Source organism: Chionomys nivalis, chromosome X, assembly GCF_950005125.1.
Source record: "Chionomys nivalis chromosome X, mChiNiv1.1, whole genome shotgun sequence".
Taxonomy (NCBI): Eukaryota; Metazoa; Chordata; class Mammalia; order Rodentia; family Cricetidae; genus Chionomys; species Chionomys nivalis.
The window spans coordinates 16,128,509-16,151,518 of record NC_080112.1 but is presented as its reverse complement, the minus strand read 5'-3'; the positions used below and the strand labels follow the sequence as shown (position 1 = coordinate 16,151,518).

The 23,010-nt window shown below is 40.0% G+C and overlaps 1 protein-coding gene across 1 annotated transcript; it reads right to left on the bottom strand.

Annotated features, from left to right (window-relative positions):
• Positions 1–8,041: 8,041 nt before the first annotated feature.
• Positions 8,042–8,477, bottom strand: LOC130868103 (60S ribosomal protein L22-like 1). The gene has a single exon (XM_057760352.1). The coding sequence runs from the start codon at positions 8,468–8,470 to the stop codon at positions 8,102–8,104; it is 369 nt and encodes a 122-aa protein (XP_057616335.1). The 5' UTR covers positions 8,471–8,477; the 3' UTR covers positions 8,042–8,101.
• Between the last annotated feature and the right edge of the window lie 14,533 nt (positions 8,478–23,010).

Here is a 23,010-nt window from a genome sequence, read left to right as displayed (position 1 = left end):
ATTGGATGGTGTAGAGATGAACACAGAAGGTCAAAAAACACAGAAGTCTACTTGAGAAGAGACTTCATAGGAGACTAACTAGAGTTTGGTCAAATAAATAGTCTACCCCATTGGCCAACAGTATCAGGTAGCAAAACTAAAGACAAAGGCTTGAGTGAATCTTCTGATGATTTTTAACAATCAATCTTTGAATCTGAGTTTTGGCGTCAGACCCTAGTATGTTCTTTCTACGTCATAATACACACAATTTCTGATGGACAACAAATCATCATTGTTTTAAGACACTATGTTTTATATTAATTTACTTTGTACAAGTAGGTAATTACCATGATTGGACTCCATGTATAAGCCTAGTGTTTTATGCCTAATATAATAAATAAGGCATTTATGTATATAAGTGTGAAAAAGTATAAATTATTTTACCTTTGTGGATTTCCATTTCATCAAAAGATGCATAAATTTGTCCCCTTCTTAGGCCAGGCTATATTAGATAACTGCTTGATACAGTTTTTCAAAAGCCAGATTCCCCACCCCTTGCCTTGTTCAGAATATCTTAAACAGCCAGCTTAGCTTCTTTCTGATGGCCTGAAATCTCTACTGAAAACGCATATACGTTTTTGTCTTCCCAGTCCCATTTCCCTCCTTTAAAGGTAGTTCTATATTAGTAGGTGAGAGATATTGGGATTTCAACAGGGCATCCTCTGTTGAAAAAGAGAAGATGCTGAAGCTTAGGTGGTGCCAGGAGCAATGCATCCCCAAAACCAGACTCCCACAGTTTTGATTATCTTTCTTTTAGCAAAGTCTACCTGCACATACTATCTGACTTTGTTTCTTTTCTTAAAAAAGTAAAAGTGATAGGGAAAGAAGCTGTGAGCTCTTCAGTTGCTAGATCTTTTCTAAACTGTAAACAAGGCCTTTTCCTTTTATAAATTCATATGCCATTATAAGTCCCTCAGTAGCAATCTTATTGAGAGCATGCTACCTCACCCCCAGTAATCTGACTAGAGGTTAACTTTATCTTTAGAGTTTGTTTTCAAGACAGGAGTACATGGGGAAAGCACTAACTATCACAGCAACCTGAAATGCGTTGGATGTACACTAGAACATGAGGAGCTGAACTCATTCTCCATGAAGGATGACACCAGAAAAAAGCTATAGTGCCTAAAACTAGGCTGTCTGAAACCCAAGGCAACCTTATCACTTTCTTCCTTGCCACTAAAACTAGAATCAGATATTGCACCTCACATATCTGTCTTAATATGGGAAACTATGGATTCCGTTTAAAGTCTCTAGTAGGAACAAGTTATAGAAATGTGCACTCTTGTCAAATAGTCTATGATTTGGGGATTTTAAATTGAAAAAGCAAACCTAAAAAGGGTACATATGTTTCAACCTGCACTAATTTAAAACTTTTCAACTTAGGATCAGAGAACACTTGTCTACTGTGGAATTAAAAGGACTAAAAATATTATCATCTGTACAAATACACAATGTTATTTAAATTTCTGAATAAAACTATAGTTACTGAGGAAACAGTAAAATTACAGTGTGATAAGGATACGTTTTGCAATTACTCTCTTATATGCTGTTTTGAAATGATTTATTTCCCTTCAAAATACCTAAAAGAAGGAAGAAAGGCAGGCAGGAAGGAAGGTAGGAAGGCAGGAAGGCAGGCAGGCAGGAAGGAAGGAAGGAAGGAAGGAAGGAAGGAAGGAAGGAAGGAAGGAAGGAAGGAAGAAGGGAAAAGGAAGGAAGGAATGAAGGAATGAAGGAACGAATGAACGAAGGAAAGAAGGAATGAAGAAAGTGATACAGGCAAGCATCAGTACCTAGACTACATTCTGGTTGATATCTAATTCAGTGGAGAGTTCTGGTTGAAATGCTGTCAGGAATCATTACAACTCCCAGAAATCTACTTCTGTGAAAATAACATGTGTTTCTATAGAAAGGGAAACTAGAAATGGACAGGCAACTCCATGGTGATAAATTTTAGGCCCTAGTCCCAGTGTCTATGTTAGAATTGGGCTTCCCCAAAAATGCTTTCTTTTTTTTCATGGAAGGTAAAACAAGTATTCGATGATACCTGTATTCAGCCAGTCTTTTAAAATTTGCTGCCATGTATAGAAAACCCAACTTGTTTCTATTTTCTAATAGAAAAAAATAAAAATTTTTTACACAAGGATACCTGAAACTTTCTGGGTAAGTTTAATAAATGATATTTATCTTCTTTGTTTTATTTTATATCTCTACAATAAGATAATAATAGAGGGACTCCAGGCATTAGGAATGCTAACAAAACTGTGGGTGTAGGGTATATGATTAGAAGTTCTAGGGACCTTTTCACTATGCTAAATTTGCTTTATTCAATATAAGAAGGAAACATAAATATGTGACTTTCAGAAATTTCCAGAAAATTCTAGGAAAGGAGTGAAACATCCATGTAGTCATTTTCAGAAGTTTTAGCAGACCACTTTCAATCCTTATCCTGGGAAATGTAAGACAATGCAGAAGTTTTCTTTATGGAGACTCTACTTTGTGTCAAGAGCTGTGCAAGCTGCGTTCCAGAGTTACTTTATATGGTCTTCAGAGATGCCTTACTGTGTTACAGAAGAGGAAATGGAGGTTTAGAGACGATGAATAGCTTATTCCACATTCCACAGCCTCTAAGGGGTACCAGTCGGACGCCATGCTGGCTTCTGTAGTTTCAAACAGCCTTTTTATGAGAATTCATCAGTTAATCCAGAAGCATTTAAGGTATTCCAATTATGATCTCAACATGTTGAGGCTCTATAGAATTATGAGATGGTATCTCTGGCCTTGGAGAATAGACAGCTTATATGGGGAGACAGAGAAGATTAAGATCAACCATAATATCATGCTGGTCTTAAAAAATATGGTTCATGCATCTACAGCAATCTTTTCAACTGGGATCCCAGTAAGAAACAGAAATTAAGGCGTCCAGCCCAGGCCTACTGAATGATTGCTTGCATTTCAATTGATTCCCTAGCTAAATTGCACATAAGGTCAAGTTCTGTAAGCTCTTGTACAGAGCAGCAAACGGGAGACACATGAAGGAGGAAATGCCTGAAGCTGCATTCTGAAGATAGCATTATATGAGTCTCCTTATCATCTCCAAGTTGGTTTTTCTTTTGTGAAAGTCATTTCTAGTCTTCAAAAGGCTTTGAAAAGATGTTCTGAAGATTGAGAGATGTTCTCTTGGTTTGAAATCTAGGGAAGGATTCTGGGAAGTATTTCAGGCAGCTGAAGAGTGACAGGGGAAAGAAGAGGGGAGAGAGAAGGTGTACGTATGTGTTTGAGTGTGAGCAGAGATTCCGAGTCCACAATAGGAATAAAGAGTGGAATCTGTCACTTATACACTGATCTCCCAGCTTTTCTCCCCACTGTCCTTGTGCGATCACTCTCTCAGACGGTAGGCCTGGGACAGCCTGCTCTGTATGCCACTGGACGGAGAAATACAGGCTTATCCTTGTACCACTTAATTCTAGCAGTATGGTTGGTGCAATTTAGTAATCATCCCTTTTCAAACAAACTCATGCCATAATAAAATTGCACTTCCTTTAGGAAAACTGACCTCTCTTTGGTAGAATTTGTATTCAGTCTAGGGACCAAGAACATTAACTGTCTCGCTCTTAACTGAGCACCATTCTAATTAGGGGAAAAATGCATTAGGAAGCATGTTAGCATTTGAGAGGGGCACATTCATTCCTGAGTTTGATATTTTAAAATATAGCAGATTGTAAAAAATGCAGATTACAGAGGGGATATAGTGTTAAAATTGCTTTTGCCATTATAAAGATAAAAATAGCTCTTGGTTCAAATTTCCTGCTGCTTCTTTCTAAATGAAGGAGTTAAATACAAAAAAGGCAGGTGGATGCTGACGCTCCTTTAGAAACAGATGAATAGAGTTGATGGCAGGAACTACAGGGAAGCTATTGAGGCCGCAGATGCATATGCTGCCCTTACTTTCCACAAAGTTCAAAGTGGGGTGAAGCTGCCCTGGTAATTGGCTATGAAATAGCAAACCCTCTGGAGAAAAATGGCCCTTGAACTTAATTATCCCTGTTCTGGGCAGCGGGTAGCCACCACCGGGTTGATTAGTAACGCCACCTATTTTAACAGGCACCCAAGTTTAAGTGTGAATGTGACTGTTTGGACCCTGGCACCAAGTTCAATTAAGGACCTGGGAGTTTCTATCTGTTCTGACCAGGTCCAGATCTTAAGCAGATGATTCTAGAAATCCCCAAGGTAAAAGCCCAGTTTTCATCTAAGCTGGATAGGGGCATAGATTTGTTAAAAATCTAACAGCACCTGTGATAACCAAGAAGCATTTTGTTGTTGGCACATAGTGATTTGCCACACTTTTTTCTTGGTGTTCTCATTCTGTTCAGGTATTTCCAAAAAGGTTTATTGTGCTCAATTTTCAGATGTATTAATTCTCAGTAAGGGTATGTGAATTTCACAAGACAGCCTACCTTATTAAGTGATTGAAGATAGATATAGGACATGATCCTGCTGAGATAAGGGGAAGAAAAGCTGCTAAAATTTAAAACAAAGCCTACAAACATTAATATAACACCTCTGCTAGCATTTAGAAGCAGCACTCTAATTTGGTTATATACATATATTAGAGTATTGCATACCTGCACTCGCACATGTGTGAATTTATGCATGTGTATGTGTGTCTGTGCATGAGTGCTACAGAATGTGTGTATTCATGAGTCAGGTCGGGTGTGGAGGTCAGATGACAAGTCGTAGGAGCTAATTCTCCCCTTCCATCACGTGTGTTCCAAGGATCAAAGTCAAGTGATCAAGTATAGAGCAACAAACACCTGGACCGGCTGAATGATCTCACTGGCCTAAATTGGGATCTTTGGATGCAAAGTTTGCATCTCTTTCCCCAGCACTATTTTATCTCATTTTTATCTTCATTTGTGATTCTGCAGGACCAATACATGTCTGCTTTGGTCACAGACTACCTCTAAAAGGATGCTATTCCTATGTCAGTTATGAAAGATTCCAGGCTGTGAATTGGTGAGTCAGAGTGAGAGTCTTTATTCTCTAAGAGCCAACCAAGGGTCCTAGTCATTTCTGTATGAGTAACAGTTACAATACATGGAGTATTGTAGTAAGCACTTCATAGGTGTTGGCTCATGATGAGGTACATATTGCTTTGGAGTTTCATTTTAGAGTTAAGAGAACAGGAGGGAGGGAGAAAGAAAGTGTGAGACAGAAACACAGACACACACAGAGCAAGAGAGATTTATAATTTGTCATATAGTGACAGAGCTAGCAAAGCTAGGCAATGTGAATCCTTGGCTTTTTTAAAAAAAATAAACAAATTACCTAGCCTTGCTAAAATTTGGACTATGTTCATGGGTAGAAGACATTTGTATGACAAAAATATTTCTAAATCACTCCTCCTAATGCCCCAGAAGTCTATATTCCTTTTATTAAAATTTGAGTGTACAGTATGAGAATAAGCATCTAGAGGATATTGTCATGCTGAGGTGATAGGAAGAGACAAAATTAAAAAAAAAACTCCACTAAAATTGACTTATTTTCTTTCAGATGTGAACATCAAGCCTCAGTGAGGTTAAGTAAGTTGTCTAACACAGCATGGAAGGGGTAGATTCACGAATGCATCCTCGACTGCCTGATTTCAGAGGTTGAACATTTAATCTCTCCAGCAGGGTTACATAATGACAGCTATTAAACATCTCTACATCCTGGGAGCGTGCCAGGCCCTGCTTTGAATACTTTATACACAATAGGTCACTTTATCCTCACAACAGCCCTGTGAGGCTGGTCTTATTATCCTCATCACAAAGATTAAAAAATAGACTGGGATTCAATAAGTAGTGAGGTGAGGATTTGAACCCATTTCTGCTTATTTCCAAAGTCCTTCTCAGTAGAATGGATAGAGACAAGAATTGAGTTCAGCGTTCAATTTAACCCTGTACTCCCTGTTCCGATTGGTCAGCGAGACTGCTAGTTCATGCCCAGCTGATCTGGAGACCTCCAGGGTGAAATAACTGAAAAAGAGAAACAAGAAAAATTCATAAATGCATAAACAAGAATAATTCTGAGGTTGGCACATCATGATAACTTTTTTATTGCCATACTTATGCCAATCCTTGGGTACATAACCTCCACTGTATCAGTTAGAGTTTCTATTGCTGTGAAGAGACAACATGTCCATGGCAACTCTTTTAGAAGGAAAAGCATTTAATTGGGGCTGGCCTACAGTTTCGGAGGTTTAGTTCACTACTTCATGGCAAGAAACATGGCAGCGTGTAGGCAGAAATGGTGCCGAAGAAGGAGCTGAGATTTCTACATCTTGATCCACAGGCAGCAGGAAAAATAAAAAAAGCCTGATACATTAGGCCTAACTTGAACTTCTGAAACCTCAAATCCAGCCCCCGGTGACACACCTCCTCTGACAGGACCACACCTGTTCCAATATGGACACATCTCTAATACTGCCAAGCATTCAAACACAGGAGTCTATTGTGGCCATCCTTATTCGAATCACCACCTATTTCCTGCCCCCCCCCCCGCCAGACTCAAAGTCATAACATAATGTAAAATGTATTTTGTTCAACTTCAAAAGTCCCCATAGTCTATCACAGTCTCGACAATGTTTCCAAGTCCAAAGTTGAAAGTTTCTTTTGAGATTCATGAAATCTCTTAACTATAATCCCCTGTAAAATCAAAATAAAAAAGCGGCTCACATACTTCTGACATATAATGGCACAGGATATACATTAGTGTTCCAAAATGTAGGAAGGTAGGGAAGGGAGCATAGTGAGGAAATACTGGACCACAGTCTGATATCAAAGTACTCTACAGATCTTCAACTGGTCCAGCTTTGTTGACAGCAACACATTTCTTTCTCTTGGGATATTTTCACTCCCTGTTAGCAGTTTTAGCAGTTTTCCTCAGCAGGTATCCCATGGCTCTGGCACCTCCAACATACCGGGGCCTCCAAATCCAGGCTTTACCTTCACAACTTCACAAAATGGCCTCTCTAGGCCCCATGCTGGGAACACCCCTGCCACATGCCTTGCCTCAGGGGCTTTCCTTGGTCCCAGAGGCAAATCTCATAGTCGCTTTCTTCTGCCCTTAACTCCAGATCCACACAGACAAGGCTGCCAAGTTCTGGTACTTACTGGGGCTGGAACATGCCCTCCTTGTTGAATTACATCTTCACTAACTCTCTGTTTTTGACGCTTTCCTTCACTGCCTAAGTTTGACTGTCCTGGGACCCACTCTGTAGACCAGGCTGGCCTTGAATTTATAAAACCACAAGTCTCTGCCTTCTGAGTGCTGGGATTAAAGGCAAGCATCACCATACCTGGACCTAAGCTTTTCTTTAATTCCTTTTCACAGGTTGGAAGTTTCTCTGGGTGGAATCTTGAGCACAAGTTGGAAGCTTATCTGGGTTAGATCTTGACCTGAGTCCACCATTCCCTTTATTCCATTTGATATCAGGCTTTTCTTTAATTCGTTTAGCCCCTTGAATACAGGACTTAGCTCCATTTTACTTGCTGGTACCCCTTTTTCCTCTAATTCTACATTTGATATTTTCCCTCACCCAGCTTGCTCTTTTTTATTATAGATCTTTATAACAGTGACACAAGTGAGCACAAGACAGATTTCTTCTGCCTGTGCAATCAGTCCAAAATTCTTCAACTTAGCCTCAACAAACAGCCACATTTTCACCAATATATTACAAATAGTCTCCAGGCCACATACCAACCTTTTTCTCCTCTGAAACCTCTCGAACCAGGCCCCAATAGATAAAATCACCCTCTGCCTCATTGTCTTCATGTCCCCCACGAGGATGGTCCATCAAGCCCCCACTTAACACATTCAATTGCTTTTCTAATCCAAAGTCCTGAAGTCCACATTTCTCCAAAGAAAAGCATGGTCAAACCTATCACAGAAACACCTAAGTCCCTGGTACCAACTTCTTTTTTTTTTTTTTTTTTTTTTTTTTTTTTTTTTTTTTTGAGTGCAATGGTTTTTATTTGCTGAAAAAGTCCAATTTTAGTTTTTCTTTAAAGCATATAAAGGCCATCTAATCTTCAGACTCTGAGCCATCTTCATCCTGACTAATCTGGAAATAGCGAAGTTCGTAGGTCTCCTTGTCAGATGCAACCACACGAAGCCAGTCACGGAGATTATTCTTCTTAAGGTATTTCTTGGTAAGATATTTCAAATACCTTTTAGAGAACTGTTTCTCAGAAACAACCGTGATTTTATTCTTCAAGCGTTCAATGTGAACAACATTTCCAAGATTTCCAGTTTTCCCATTGACTTTAACCTTCTCCAGGAGGAACTGTTCGAAGTTTCCAGAATCAAAAATTCCATCTTCCACCAGATGAGTGAGGTCCAAATGGAACCTCCAGGTCGACTTCTTAGGCTTCTTGTCTTTCTGCGGCGCCATATTGTCCCGCGGCTGTGGGAAGGACCAACTTCTATCTTAGAGTTGCTATTGCTGTGATGAAACACCATGACCATGGGAATTCTTATAAAGGAAAACATTTAATTGGGGTTGCCCAATAGTTCAGAGGTTTAGTCCCTTGTAGTCATGGCAGAAAGAATGGCAGCATGCAGGCAAACGTGCTCGAGAAGAAACTGAAAGTTCTATATCTTGATCTACAGGCAGCAGCAAAAAAATATCTGAGATCTTGCTTGAGATTCTGAAACCTCAAAGCAGTCACGTTGACACACTTCCTCCAACAAGGCGGTACCTACTTCAACAAGGCCACACCTCCTATATGCCAATCCCTATGGGCCAAGCATTCAAACACATGAGTCTACAGGAACCATACACACTCAAACCACACCCATATATATAGACATCTTAATGAAGTGGTATAATGATTCTTACCTGTTTTTAAGGTAGATCTACTAGCGATTTCTACTTATTGGCTAGTTTTATATTTTATAATTAAAATAATGAAACCTTTATGAAATAGAACAAAACAATGTTGTCATATGAAGTCAAGCCCTTTATAGAATTACTGAACTTGTTTTGCTGAAGATTGAACCCAGGGCACCAAACATGCTAGGCAGACACTTTAGATGTGAGCTTGAACCCGAGCTCCTGTTTTCTTAGATGGTGGAGTTTATGTTTGAAGATAAACCAGTATCAATATGGAAACTATAAAGGAAACAGCTCATCCAATAGATTATACATGAACACATATATTCTGGATGCAGAATGTGCAGCCTCAGGTTTCAGCTCCGTCGGAGACTGGTTGATTAACTTGGATGTGCCTCAGTTGCTCATCAGTAAAATGAGAATACCAGTACTGGATTATGCCTTTATGATAAAGCTCAAATGAATAAATACATACAGGTACTTTTAAACCATACTTCAGTGGTGGATGCTCAATATGTGTGTGCTAGTTTGTTTGTAGAGGTCACAAGAAAAATACTTCAAAGGTGATGAAGGACTAGATTTCTTCTGGCAGAGGACAGGTGAAAGTGGGTAGTACCTTAAAATCAGTGAAGGGGGTGGGTTAAATGAGCCTGGCCTAGTTTCAGATATAAAAGATAATCTGTAACTAGCATCTTAGGTTGGACTAAAGAATTTTTTTTGTCTTGTTCTGTCAAGACACGGTTTCTATGTGTAGGTCTGACTGTTCTGGAACTTTCTCTGCAAACCAGGCTGGTCCTGAACTCAGAGACCTGCCTCTGCCTCCTGAGTGCTGGGATTAAAGGTATATGCCACCACATCTTGCTTACAATTTTAGAAAAATGCAGATATAATTGCAGAAAGAGAAGTGTGGGGCAAGAGAGTTGTACACACCCAAGGTCACGAGCTGAGAGATTGAGAGCGTTTATGGGAAAATGATTTGGCGATGATAGTCACTGTCTAGGAAGAATGTAATGTTTTAGGAAAACTGAATAAGTATATAGACACTGCTGTTAGCCAGAGAATTATTAGGTCTATGATCTAACATAGATTCAACATGGGTTAACTGCATATAAATGTCTAATGATTTACTACATGATATCTATAGTCCACTTAAACACATCATTTAATACATTGAGAAAGCAGCAGCAGGCTAGATACTCTAAACCCCAAGGTTCCTAGATTCAGTGTCAGTGTACCATGGCTGGCTATTCCACATTCATTTGTATAATTTGAAAGGTTTTATCTGCTTTCTAGTCAATAGAGAAGGCTCAGCCTTCAGGTAGTACAAGTCAGAAGGGGGAGGGAATGGGAGGTGGTGGCGGGGAAGAGGCAGAAATCTTTAATAATTAAATAAATTAATTAATAAAAAAAATAAAAAATAAAAAAAACAAAAAAACCCCAAAATAATAATAAAATAAATATAAAAAAAAATCCATGGAAACATTGTTCTAAAATTGGTAAATTGGGACTCAGTGGGTATTCAGTATGACCACTTTGTCCTTCAGTTGGGATAACTCTCTACATATATTCTATATATTCTACCCTTCCTCACAATCCTCCCGAAGGGCTGAGCTCTAATAGGGCATGGAGAAAAGTGAGTTGATAAGGCAAAACTTTTTCAGCTAGCTTTCCTTTACTATCTCACGTGTGTGCTTGCCAGCTTCATTTCCCAATAGATATATTCATCTTGTAATCTATTTCAGGGTCTTTTCTTTCTGAACTCGCGTCAGCACAGAAGAATAATGTCTCTTCAAAAATACTCAGAAAACAGTGAATCGATGCAAATAAAATTCGATTTCTACTTCTAAACTCCTTCCTCCAAAACAAAGTTGAAAAGATATTGCCGTCTCTGCATAGTGTGTTACACTGCTGTGTTATCTTTTCTATGCTGACTCATTCCTCAATGACAGATGCTCCAAATCTTCAATATCCCTGGCAGTTTGTTGGCAGGACTTTCTTCTGCCCTGTGTTCTGTAAAAGATATAAGAAAGTAATATGTCACTTGAGTTAACTGTTACTGTACATAGCCGTTATTTATGTCTAAGTGCGTTCAAGGATCTCTTAGACAAAAACAATGAGATCTAAACATATGGACAGATTTCCCCCAAATATTCATCTGATTCTGTTACAAGAGTGTCTTTGGGATTTGACCTAAAATCCATACGACTTGTTTTTGCCAAGTTATATGAAGCTTTTGAGGTCAAAAATACCAAGAATTTTTAATTATGGAGACATTACTAAGGAGCTATAGATGTGGTCTTCGCACATACGATCTTGCTCTTCCCAGTGCACATGATAGGAGCAGAGCCCCTCCAGCTTCAGCTTCCTTAGGAATATACTTTTTGCCAGGCAGCTGTGGCTTACATAGCCTTTAATTCCAGCACTTGGAAGGCAGAGTCAGGGGAACCTCTGTGAGTTCAAGGCAAGAGAGGGAGTTCTTGGACAGCCAGAGGGGTTACCCAGAGAAGCCCCTGTGTTGAAAACCGAAACCAAACCAAAAGACAAAGGTGCTTTTCTCTGTAGACGCTGAACAGCAGCACAAGTCACATTTTCACCCACGTTTCATTTCTTTGCAGTGAACCAGCTCTGTATGTCCTCCAGCACATGTCAAAATGGAGACTGATACTCATTACCTACTTCACAAATCTAGTGACGTTCTCAGCTGGTTGGGAGCCTTAACAACCTACTCTGTAAAAGTGGAATCAGGGGGTTCAGCTATGTGGGTGTCCCATAGAATGCTGTATTTATCCAAAGGCCATCATAAGGAGAAAAGAAATTATAGAAGTACTTTATCTTGAGCATATAATTTGGAGATTAGACATTGACAACATTTAACTTACTTGTGCTTGGCTTTTATCAGGTTTCTAATAGTCATCTTCATGTAACTTGGTAACTTTTGGGAGGCCTTATTAATTAGCAATCAATTTTCAAAGCTGGTAAATTCTTTCAGTAAGCCAGTATCTTATGAAGTCCCAGGAAAGAGCTATACGGAAGGTCAAAGATATCGCTAGCCATTTCTGAAGTCCCCGTTCATCCCCTGAAGCCTCTGTGCATCCCTTGAAGCCTCCGTGCACCCCCTGAAGCCTCTGTGCACCCCCTGAATCCACCGTGCATCCCCTGAAGCCTCCACGCATCCCCTGAAGCCTCCGTGCGTCCTCTGAACTGCATTTGTAGGTCAACTGCCATCAATTCAATTTACGCAATCTGAAAGAATTCAATAAAGTGTTACTCCTTTTTCCTCTGCTTTGCTTCAAAGCTAAAAGATAAATGGTGACAGTTTTAGTCAGTCAGTCCCCTCTGCTCATTTACAATCCTATCTGGCATCAGCTAAAGTATGGGATGTAGGAAAAAAGTAATTTCTTCCTATAGAAATTGGAAAATGCCTTTAAAACCAAGCAACTGAAAAGCGATTTAAAACGAAAGAAAACATATTATTAGATCATAAAAGAATGCAGGATCGCTGCAACTTAATATTGAAAAGAAACCTGGGAGGCCAGGCATACAGGTCAATATCCTAACCAATGCAAATTTCCCTTTAATGCTTGTAGGGATGGCATCTTTAGCACCTCTTCTTCAAGGCAACCTGTGTCATCTCTGGCTCACTCCAGCAATTAAAATAGTATTTCTATACTGAATCATTTTTTTAAATTTAATGCAACAAAGATCATAGGATTAAAATCCAGTGAGTCATTTGTTCACAAAAGAGTCCAAGGTGACGGCTTTGTGATGAGCCGATGTAATTTCCTTCTGTGACAGAGTTTCAAGTCTTGAATAAAAAGGTGGAGCAATCAGTGTAGGACACATCTGGACTTCACTAAAGCTACGAGGATCTGCAAGGAAATTCCATTAATGAGCTGGGGATATCAGGCCTGGATTATTCCATTACCTGAGTCTTACAGCAAGGGCATTAAGCAGTGCTTTGGGAAGAACCTGGGACGACATATACCAGAGACCACAGACATTTATCTTGGACGTTCTAAATTTTTCTGAAGGGCCTGGAATGAAATAAATAAGAAAATTCCCACAAATCTGCAAAGACACAATTTTAGGCAATGAAGCTGGAGAGTGAGGGGGTGGACATAAAACCTGAAAATTCCTCCTGAAGCAAGAGCAAAATCCAAGGTGACCTTGACCAATTAGAAAAATGGTCTGTCAAAGAGAAGCTGACATTTGATGTTTGACAGGGACAGTGCTGGGCAATCCATATGCTCCCCAAATCCAAAACACATGAATACCTGCTGAGGCATGGCTGGAGAAGCCATCACTATGAATCACATATTGAATAAATGGAAACTAGACAGGGCCATGGTTTAAAGAACTGCTATGGGCCTGGGGTTTCTGAACAGGACTGTAACGTACAAAAGCCAAGACATTATTCTTCCATCTTGTATTCCACATCAATAGCAGCTTTATTAGATCCACTCAGGCTTTTCAGCATGTTGGTCTTTCTATCAAACATGGAGGTACAAAACCTGGACCAACTCTCAAGGTAACTGGAATGGAAATCAGTCTTCCCAGGGAATAGATGAGGAAAAGGGAAATGACTAAAATTGTTTGGAGAGACTTAGTGTTGGCTTCTTGCTTTTCTCTGAGCGGAGCTTTTCATACTTACCTTACCAAATAGGCCATTCCTATATTGCTTAGAAATACCCCATATAAAGACATGCCTGTTCAGATTAGTTCATCATAATATTCCAATACTGCATGAAGCTGCTTCTTATGTTTGATCATCACGTGTGTGTTGACAACCCAGATTGGGGAAAACATTTGATTCTGGATTCCGTACCTGGTCCATGACGCTATCCTACCCACTGGTACTCTGTAGGCTACCACAGCATAGACATTTAATGACAACACGCTATTGGATATTGTGGTAATTTGAGTGAGGATGACCCCCATCACCTCGTATATTTGCTCCCTGTTTGGTGGAACTATTTCAAATGTAATATAAAGTGTGCTTTTGTTGGAGGAGGTATGCCCCTGGAAGTTGGCTTTGAGTTTTCAAATCCTGCCCTGCCCATTCCCAGGAAGCTTGTGTTTCAGTGCCGTGCCTTTCTGCTGGCTGCCATGCTCCCTGCCAAGATGGTCATGGACTCTAACCCTCCGAAATAGATGCCTCAAATAAACACTTTCTTTTATAACTTTCCTCACTCTTTGTGTTTTATCACAGCAATAGAAAAATCACGAGGATGGATAGAATGGGAGCAATTCACCTAACTTGTTTTTTAAGTCTGGGATCCAGCCTGGGTTCAATTCCCAGTCTCCACATGGCAGCTCACAACTGTCTGAAATTCCAGTTCCAGGGGAATGTTGGGAGGAAGAAAAAGATTAATTATAAGCTATGACTTGCACTGGGAGCATATTACAGAAGAGCACTTAAAAATGAGGACCTGGAAGGCATAAATCTAGGGCAGGAGGGCAGGACTACTGTGTCTGAACTGGTAAAATGCTAATATAACTTCAAATGATTATTTGCATTGTTAATAACTCTCTTTAATTAACCTGTCTGAATGTGTCTGAATCATGTAGCATGGTACCGAATGCATAATAGATTCTAGATACATGTTAGTGATTGTTTGGTGAATTTTCTAGTGTTTCTCAACTTTGGGCAATTATACTGACACTGATTTCTCTGACTCAGCATCGATATTCCATGCTGTGCTTTGAATTTTCATGAAATAATACTGTAAGACTTTTCCTCAAGCACCCTCCAAAGCATAGTTCAATGACTACTTGGTTTCTCTCCTGATAATTTTTTTTATTTGAAAATCTGGTATTCTATCAGTTCACTTGAGGATACCACTTCATCAATTTTTCTTATGCAGCAACAGTCAGCATGTTCTTTATAACTCTAATATAATATCTTCTAGATATTATACTTGGTTTTAGATAAAAGACAAAGCAACAATATTAAAATTAGAAGATAGAAGTCTGGCATACTGCAAGGATGTTTAACAAACTGAACTGTTAAACTTTCTATTCTTTTCCTACCTAGGGAGCTATCTATGGGACCTGTGATAATTATAGACATTGAGGATAAGCTTTGCCATGAATTATAGCACTATCGACCTGCAAGTGACATCTTTAGTGAAAAAAAGTTGGGAAGTTTAATGATATAAGATTCAGCTAGGTTGAATCCTGTTCTGGAAAAGTCTCTGAATTATGTGTGTATGGTGGGGAAAATCACATACTTAAATAGACTTTCAGTGAGGTAAGACCTATTTCTTCCAACACCACATCCATCTAGACCCTAGCAGGCTGGGTGAAACTCTCCTGTTTGTTCCCAGTAAAAGGAAAGTTCTTGATCAATCCTGGCACCATGATCTACCAATAGATTTCTCAAGAAGGAATAAGAGGAGGCTCCTTCATCACATTACTCCTTCATTCTGAGACAACAAGCAAAACCTTTGGTTGTCCTATGTTCCCAAATATTTGTAATTGATTACTGACTCTGGAGATTCCTGGGCAGAATGAGTAGGACATTAGTAAAAATTCACCAAAAGACATCTCAGTGTACATCCTTCTAAAGAACCATCTAACAGAACGCTCTGTGCTATTCTTAGCCTTGGGCTCTCCCACAGGGTTTCCCAGATTTAGAACCGAAAGTCCCACCTTTCCTGAAAGTTCTCAGTCCCAGAAAACCCTAGTTGTAGTCACCTGGCTAAGTAAGATGAACTTGGTCCCAGTCTCAGAAAACCCTAGTTGTAGTCACTTGGCTAAGTAAGATGAACTTGGACGAGCCACTGTTCTCCAGGCCTCAGCTTTCACACATGGAAAATTAATGTGTGGTACAGAGTAGTATCTAAGGTCCCTTGTAAATCTCAAGTTCCGTGCTTCTATGGAAGTGTGTCTTCTGGTTTGACTTAGGATCAAAGTGATGTAAGATACAGAAACCCATAACTGGACAATGTATATGGAGGGAGGGACCCTGAACGCACTCAGTCCTAAATGAGCAGTCTCCATCAAATCCCTCTTCTCGGGGCTCAACGAACCTTGTGGAAAAGGAGTGGTAAGATTGTAAGCGCCGGAGGGGATGGAGGGCACCAAGCAAACAAAGCCTCCTAAACACAGCAGGATTGACATACGTAAGAACTCACGGAGACTGTGGCAGCATGCACAGGACCTACACAGGTCTGGGCCCATGGGGGTCCTAGAACTGAGAGGGGAAGTGGAAGAAACTCCCATCCCTAACTCAGAAGCTCTCTCGAGTTGGCAAACACTTGCAAAGGAAAAATTAGTTTTCTCTAATGGACTCTCACTGGATATACAAAACACCATCAAGAGCAGGCTCCATAGCCAACACAAAACAAACTCAATAGTGTGTTTGGATTTTTTTCTTTTGTGTCAAAATATTTTGTCTGGGCATCTGGACATTTAAAAAAATAATTTGCAGATCTTTTGCTGATACATTATGGTTTCCAATATTGTTTTGATGGCTTTTCTGTGTTTCACTGTCTGCATGTGTTCCTGTGCTTTTTAACTGGCTTTTTTTTTTTAAAAAAAAAATGTTTGTTTGCTTTGTTTTGTTCTATCTCAGTTTTCTTTTCTTCTCATATTTTTTAGATGCCTGTTGGTGCTTTAAAGAGAGAGGGAAAGAAAGGGTCTGGATTTAGATGGATGAAGCAGTAGGGAGAATGATTGATTTTTGTGTCATGTAACTCCCTTTATTTTCAGCCCATACTACTTTATTAAGATCAAATTCCAGAATATTGCTAGCCATCTTATAAAGTAGTATATCTACCAAATTCTAACCCTGATGCTTTATTATGTAGAAGTTAAAGTGTTCTCCCTAGTTTTTTGATTTTGTTTACCTTTAAAGAACAAATCTAGGTCCATATTACCTATTTGGTTCATAATGCCATAGATGAAGGTCAGGGCATACACAGTATATACTGTGATTGGGTGCCTTGGTGCATTGGAAAAATTGGCTTGAAAAATTTTGAGAAGTCACAGCTAAAAAAGACCCCTTTCTTTTCTCCTCTGCATTTTGTCGTGACAGTCCCATGTGAGGCATGCCCTTACTATGACAAAAAGAAAGGCGTCTATTATGTTGGAAGGACACTTGATGCAGCTGAAGGGAACAGGTCTTGCCAAGACCCCCTTTCCCTGCCGCCACCAACCACCATTAACTTTTACCCTTTTCCTAATCATGTATTGCCAGGATTTTCTACTCTTCACCCAAACTATGTTTAAAACATTTGGGATGAATTGTTTCTTCAGACCTTCATTTCCAAATGAAGGCTCCCATGTTATTTGAAATATAGATTAAACACACTTGTATGTTTCACTCGTGGGAATCTGTCTTTCTCAGTTCAAGTACCAGGCCTACAGGAACTTTAAGAAGGAGGCAGTAAAAGTTTTCACCTATCTTGTTTCCAAATTAATTAAATCACTTTCAGCATTTAATGCCATGTAGTCCGCTGGTCTCTAAATAATTTCAGTAGCTCTAGTGTTTGTTCAGTTATGCCTTATGTCTATGAAGATGCTATGGCCTGCCACACTAAGATCTAACCAATAGGGAGGAGATTGGTTTCTCGAATGGCAGAACACACGTACTGAGTGATATCTTTCCCTGGGATAAAGGTTTCAGAGAATGTCCAATAGTTGCTTGGCAGATTCTTTGAGAAGGAGTGTAATATGGTCGGTATGACTTACTCATTTCCTCTCTGGCCCCAGTTCTGCTACATTCTACCTTTATGTGCAGGGAGCTAAGAACGCCAGAGGGAATGTGAAAAGAAAGGATAATGTTCTGAGTGAATACGTATTGCTTGACATGAGCCAGCCATAACAAAGACCAAGGCCTCGAACTCATTTGAAATTGGCAAAACCTTTCCCATGGGTCAATCACAGAAAGGCAAAGCCTTCCTCTGGTCCAAGCTGAGTGTTTGCAAAGGATTAACCAGTGTGAGCAAAACCGAGCAACAGCAGCTTCCTTCTCCCCAATGTTTACAGCTGGAGACTGTTCACTTATGAATACTTACTACCCAGACTAGCTAAGTCCTACTCCAGTGCTGTCCATAATAAACAGAGCCCACCAATCTTCCTGCTTGTGTAGTAGTTGGTGCCTCTGCATTGGAATGCACACTTGGCTCTTCACTTCAGCTTTTTTGTGTCTGTGTCTCTGTTGTTTCTTTAGTGTTTGTCCTTTTCTCCATTTCCTCGCTGTCCCTAGTCATGTTTCTAGAACCAGGCTGTGCTGGTTGCAATACTTAGGACTTTGGACACGGTATTTAATCTGTTGAATGGAAGCTACATGAGGGCATGGGCAATAGCTCCTTGTTTGTTGCTGCAGTCCCAAATGTCTGCTTCACACTTGGTAAGTGATTCTGCAAGTTGGCTATTGTGAGTGCTGCTACAACAGACATGGTCGAGCAAGTATCTCTGAAGTGTGCTGTTGAATCATATGGTAGTTCTATTTTGTTTTTTAGATGACTCTTTATACTAATTTTCTTAGTGGCTAAGCAAGTTTGCATTCCTGCCAGAAGTACATAGGGTTCCTATTTCCCCACATCTTTACCAACATTAATTGTCTTAGATTTTCTTTCTTTTTTTTTTTTTAAATTTACTTTCATAAATTTTATTAATACTTGGACCAACAGTAACTAAGGGTTGTGGTGTCTATTTCAGTATTTAATGTGTTGCTCTGATTGTGGGGGGCACTTTAACTTCCCATAGCTAGAGAGAGAGTGTTTAAACCACTTTTCCCAATAATTGTAGGCAGCATTCTTTATATCACACCAGAACATGGCAAGTAGAAGTTAAATTTTCCATACTTTACTTTCAAATTAAAATCTACCTTTCAACTTAAACAGATCTTAAAACTATCTTCAGTTCCTTTATCGTCATACACTGGTCTCCACTGATGTTCTCACTGAGTGTTCATCTTTTCAGTATTACACATCCTGTGTGTAACACAGCAAAACAGTCAGCTTCATTAATATCAGCACAGCTCCCACGAGGGCATATTTGTGGCATTCGTATTTGTGGCAGCTATTACACCAAGCAGCACCAGAGGCTAGGACATTGGGTGCAATTTCATGGTGTCAGACAATGGTCTGCATTCTGTCAATTTTATTTTAAATAAATGCTGATTGGCCAGTAGCCAGGCAGGAAGTATAGGTGGGACAACCAGACAGGAAGTAGAGGCAGGTCAATGAGAACAGGAGAATTCTGGGAAGAGGACCTAGTCCTGTCCCAACCACAGAAGAAGGAAGATGTGATTACCCTGCTGAAAAAGGTTCTGAGCCATGTGGCTAACATAGATAAGAATAATAGGCTAATGTAGTTATAAGCATTAATAAGAAGCCTGAGCTAATGGACCAATCAGTTTATCATTACTATAGACCTCTGTGTGATTTCTTTGGGGCTAAATGGCTGTGGGACCTGGTGGGAGGACGGAAACCAGGCAGGACAGAAACCCAGACAACAATTTCATATAAGGCCTTGTTGATTACAATATTTTTCAAACCCTGTTTTTTTTCTTTCAGGGTCTCACTCTGCAGCCCAGCCTAGCCTCAAATTCACAATCATCCTGCCTCAGCTTCCCTAGCCCTGGAATTCATGTGCCCAACCCCATGCTCAAGTGTTTTCCTTCCTGAACTGATGCTTGTGAATGCTCTCTCCACTCTTACACAGCATCACGGACATATTTGGGGTGTCTGTCAGCAGGCTCTTCAAGAGACAGAAGAGCACCAGCGTCAGTTTGATTCTGGAGATGAGCCCATCTGAGCTGCTGCCTTCTCTCCATGGCTTTCCTTGACTCTGGCATCCATCCATCTCTGCCTTATTTTATCCAACACTGCTTGGTGGGGTTCTGCAGCCCTTTCTTAACCTTCATGACAAATTTCTTTTTTTTTTTTATTTTTATTCTTTTTTAATTAAAATTTCCACCTGCTCCCCATTTCCCATTTCCCTCCCCTCCTCCCAAATATTGCCCTCCCCCCACTTCCCTCCCCCTATCCCCACTCCTCTTCTCCTCCCCCCACTCCATTCCCCCTCCCTCTCGTTACTGAAGAGCAGTCCAAATTCCCTGCCCTGCGGGAAGACCAAGGTCCTTCTATCTACGTCCAGAAAGGTGAACGTCCAAACAGGCTAAGCTCCCACAAAGCCAGTTCATGTATTAGGATCGAAACCTAGTGCCATTGTCCTTGGCTTCTCATCAGTCTTCATTGACCGCCATGCTCAGAGAGTCCGGAATCAACCCATGCTTATTCAGTCCCAGACCAGCTGGCCTTGGTGGGCTCCCAATAAATCAGTTCCACTGTCACAGTGGGTGGGTGCATCCCTCGTGGTCCTGATTTTTTGCTCATGTTCTCCCTCCTTCTGCTCCTCATTTGGACCTTAAGAGCTCAGACCGTTGCTCCAAATTGAGACTCTGTCTCTACCTCGATCCATCGCCAGATGAAGGTTCTAAGGTGATATGCAAGATATTCATCAGTATAGGATAGGGTCATTTCAGGTTCCCTCTCCTTAGTTGCCCAAGGTACCAGCTGGGGACATATTCCTGGACACCTGCGAACCCCTCAAGAGTCAAGTCTCTTGCCAACCCTAAGATGGCTCCCTTAGATAGGATATATACTTCGCTGCTCCCGTATCCATCCTTCCTATATCCCAACCATCCCAATCCTCCGAGCTCCTCCCATCCTCCCCTTCTCATATTTCTCATCCCATTTCCCCTTTGCCCCATGCCACCTCACCCGCAAGTTCCCAGTTTTTGCCCTGGAATCTTGTCTACTTCCCCCTCTCCATGCGGATGACTATATGATTTTCTTTGGGTTCACTTTCTTATTTAGCTTCTATAGGATCACACATTATATGCTTAATGTCTTTTATTTTATGGTTAGAAACCGATTATGAGTGAGTACATCCCATGTTCCTCTTTTTGAGTCTGGGATACCTCACTCAGGATAGTGTTTTCTATTTCCATCCATTTGCACGCAAAATTCGAGAAGTCATTGTTTTTTACTGCTGAGTAGTACTCTAATATGTATATATTCCACACTTTCTTCATCCATTCCTCCATTGAAGGGCATCTAGGTTGTTTCCAGGTTTTGGCTATTACAAACAATGCTGCTATGAACATAGTTGAACAGATACTTTTGTCATTTGATGTGGCATCTCTTGGGTATATTCCCAATAGTGGTATTACTGGATCTTGGGGTAGGTTGATCCCAAATTTCCTGAGAAATCGCCACACTGATTTCCAAAGTGGTTGCACAAGTTTGCATTCCCACCAGCAATGAATGAGTGTGCCTCTTTCTCCACAACCTCTCCAGCAAAGGCTATCATTGGTGTTCTTGATTTTAGCCATTCTGACAGGTGTAAGATGGTATCTCAAAGTTGTTTTAATTTGCATTTCCCTTATCGCTAAGGAGGTTGAGCATGACCTTAGGTGTCTTTTGGCCATTTGAATTTCTTCTGTTGAGAATTCTCTGTTCAGATCAGTGCCCCATTTTTTTATTGGGTTCATTAGCATTTTAAAGTTTAGTTTCTTGAGTTCTTTATATATTTTGGTGATCAGACCTTTGTCTGTTGCAGTGTTGGTGAAGATCTTCTCCCAGTCAGTGGGTTGCCTTTTTGTCTTAGTGACAGTGTCCTTTGCTTTACAGAAGCTACTCAGTTTCAGGAGGTCCCATTTATTCAATGTTGCCCTTAATGTCTGTGCTGCTGGGGATAAACGTAGGAAGTGATCTCCTGTACCCATATGTTGTAGAGTACTTCCAACTTTTTCTTCTATCAGGTTCAGTGTGTTCAGACTAATATTGAGGTCTTTAATCCATTTGGACTTGAGTTTTGTGCATGGTGATAGATATGGATCTATTTTCATTCTTCTACACGTTGACAACCAGTTCTGCCAGCACCATTTGTTGAAGATGCTCTCTTTTTTCCATTGAATACTTTTAGCTCCTTTATCAAAAATTAGGTGTTCATAAGTTTGTGGGTTAAAATCAGGGTCTTCTACTCGGTTCCATTGATCGACTTCTCTGTTTTTATGCCAATACCAAGCTGTTTTCAATACTGAGGCTCTGTAATAGAGTTTGAGGTCAGGGATGGTAATGCCTCCAGACGATCCTTTATTATATAAGATTGTTTTGGCTATCCTGGGTTTTTTGTTTCTCCATATAAAGTTGATTATTGTCCTCTCAAGATCTGTGAAGAATTTTGATGGGATTTTAATGGGGATTGCATTGAATCTATAAATTGCCCTTGGTAGAATTGCCATTTTTACTATGTTGATCCTCCCTATCCAAGAGCAAGGGAGATCCTTCCATTTTCTGGTATCCTCCTCAATTTCTTTCTTCATTGACTTAAAGTTCTTGTCAAATAGATCCTTTACTTCCTTGGTTAGGGTTACCCCAAGATATTTTATGCTATTTGTGGCTATCGTGAAGGGTGATGCTTCTCTGATTTCCATCTCTGCTTCCTTATCTTTTGTGTATAGGAGGGCAACTGATTTTTTGGAATTGATCTTGTATCCTGCAACGCTACTAAAGGTGTTTATCAGCTGAAGGAGTTCTTTGGTGGAGTTTTTGGGGTCGCTTATGTACACTATCATATCGTCTGCAAATAATGAAAGTTTAACTTCTTCCTTTCCGATTTGAATCCCTTTGATCCCCTTATGTTGTCTTATTGCTATTGCTAGAATTTCAAGCACTATATTAAAGAGGTATGGAGAGAGTGGACAACCTTGTCGTGTTCCTGATTTTAGTGGAATAGCTTTGAGTTTCTCTCCATTTAGTTTGATGTTAGCTGATGGCTTGCTATAAATAGCTTTTATTATAGTTAGGAACGACCCTTGTATTCCTAATCTCTCTAAGACCTTTATCATAAAGGGATGTTGAATTTTGTCAAATGCTTTTTCAGCATCTAATGAAATGATCATATGGTTTTTTTCTTTCAGTTTATTTATATGATGGATTACATTGATAGATTTTCGTATGTTGAACCAGCCCTGCATCTCTGGGATGAAGCCTACTTGATCATAATGGATAATTTTTCTGATGTGTTCTTGGATTCGGTTTGCCAGTATTTTATTGAGTATTTTTGCGTCGATGTTCATG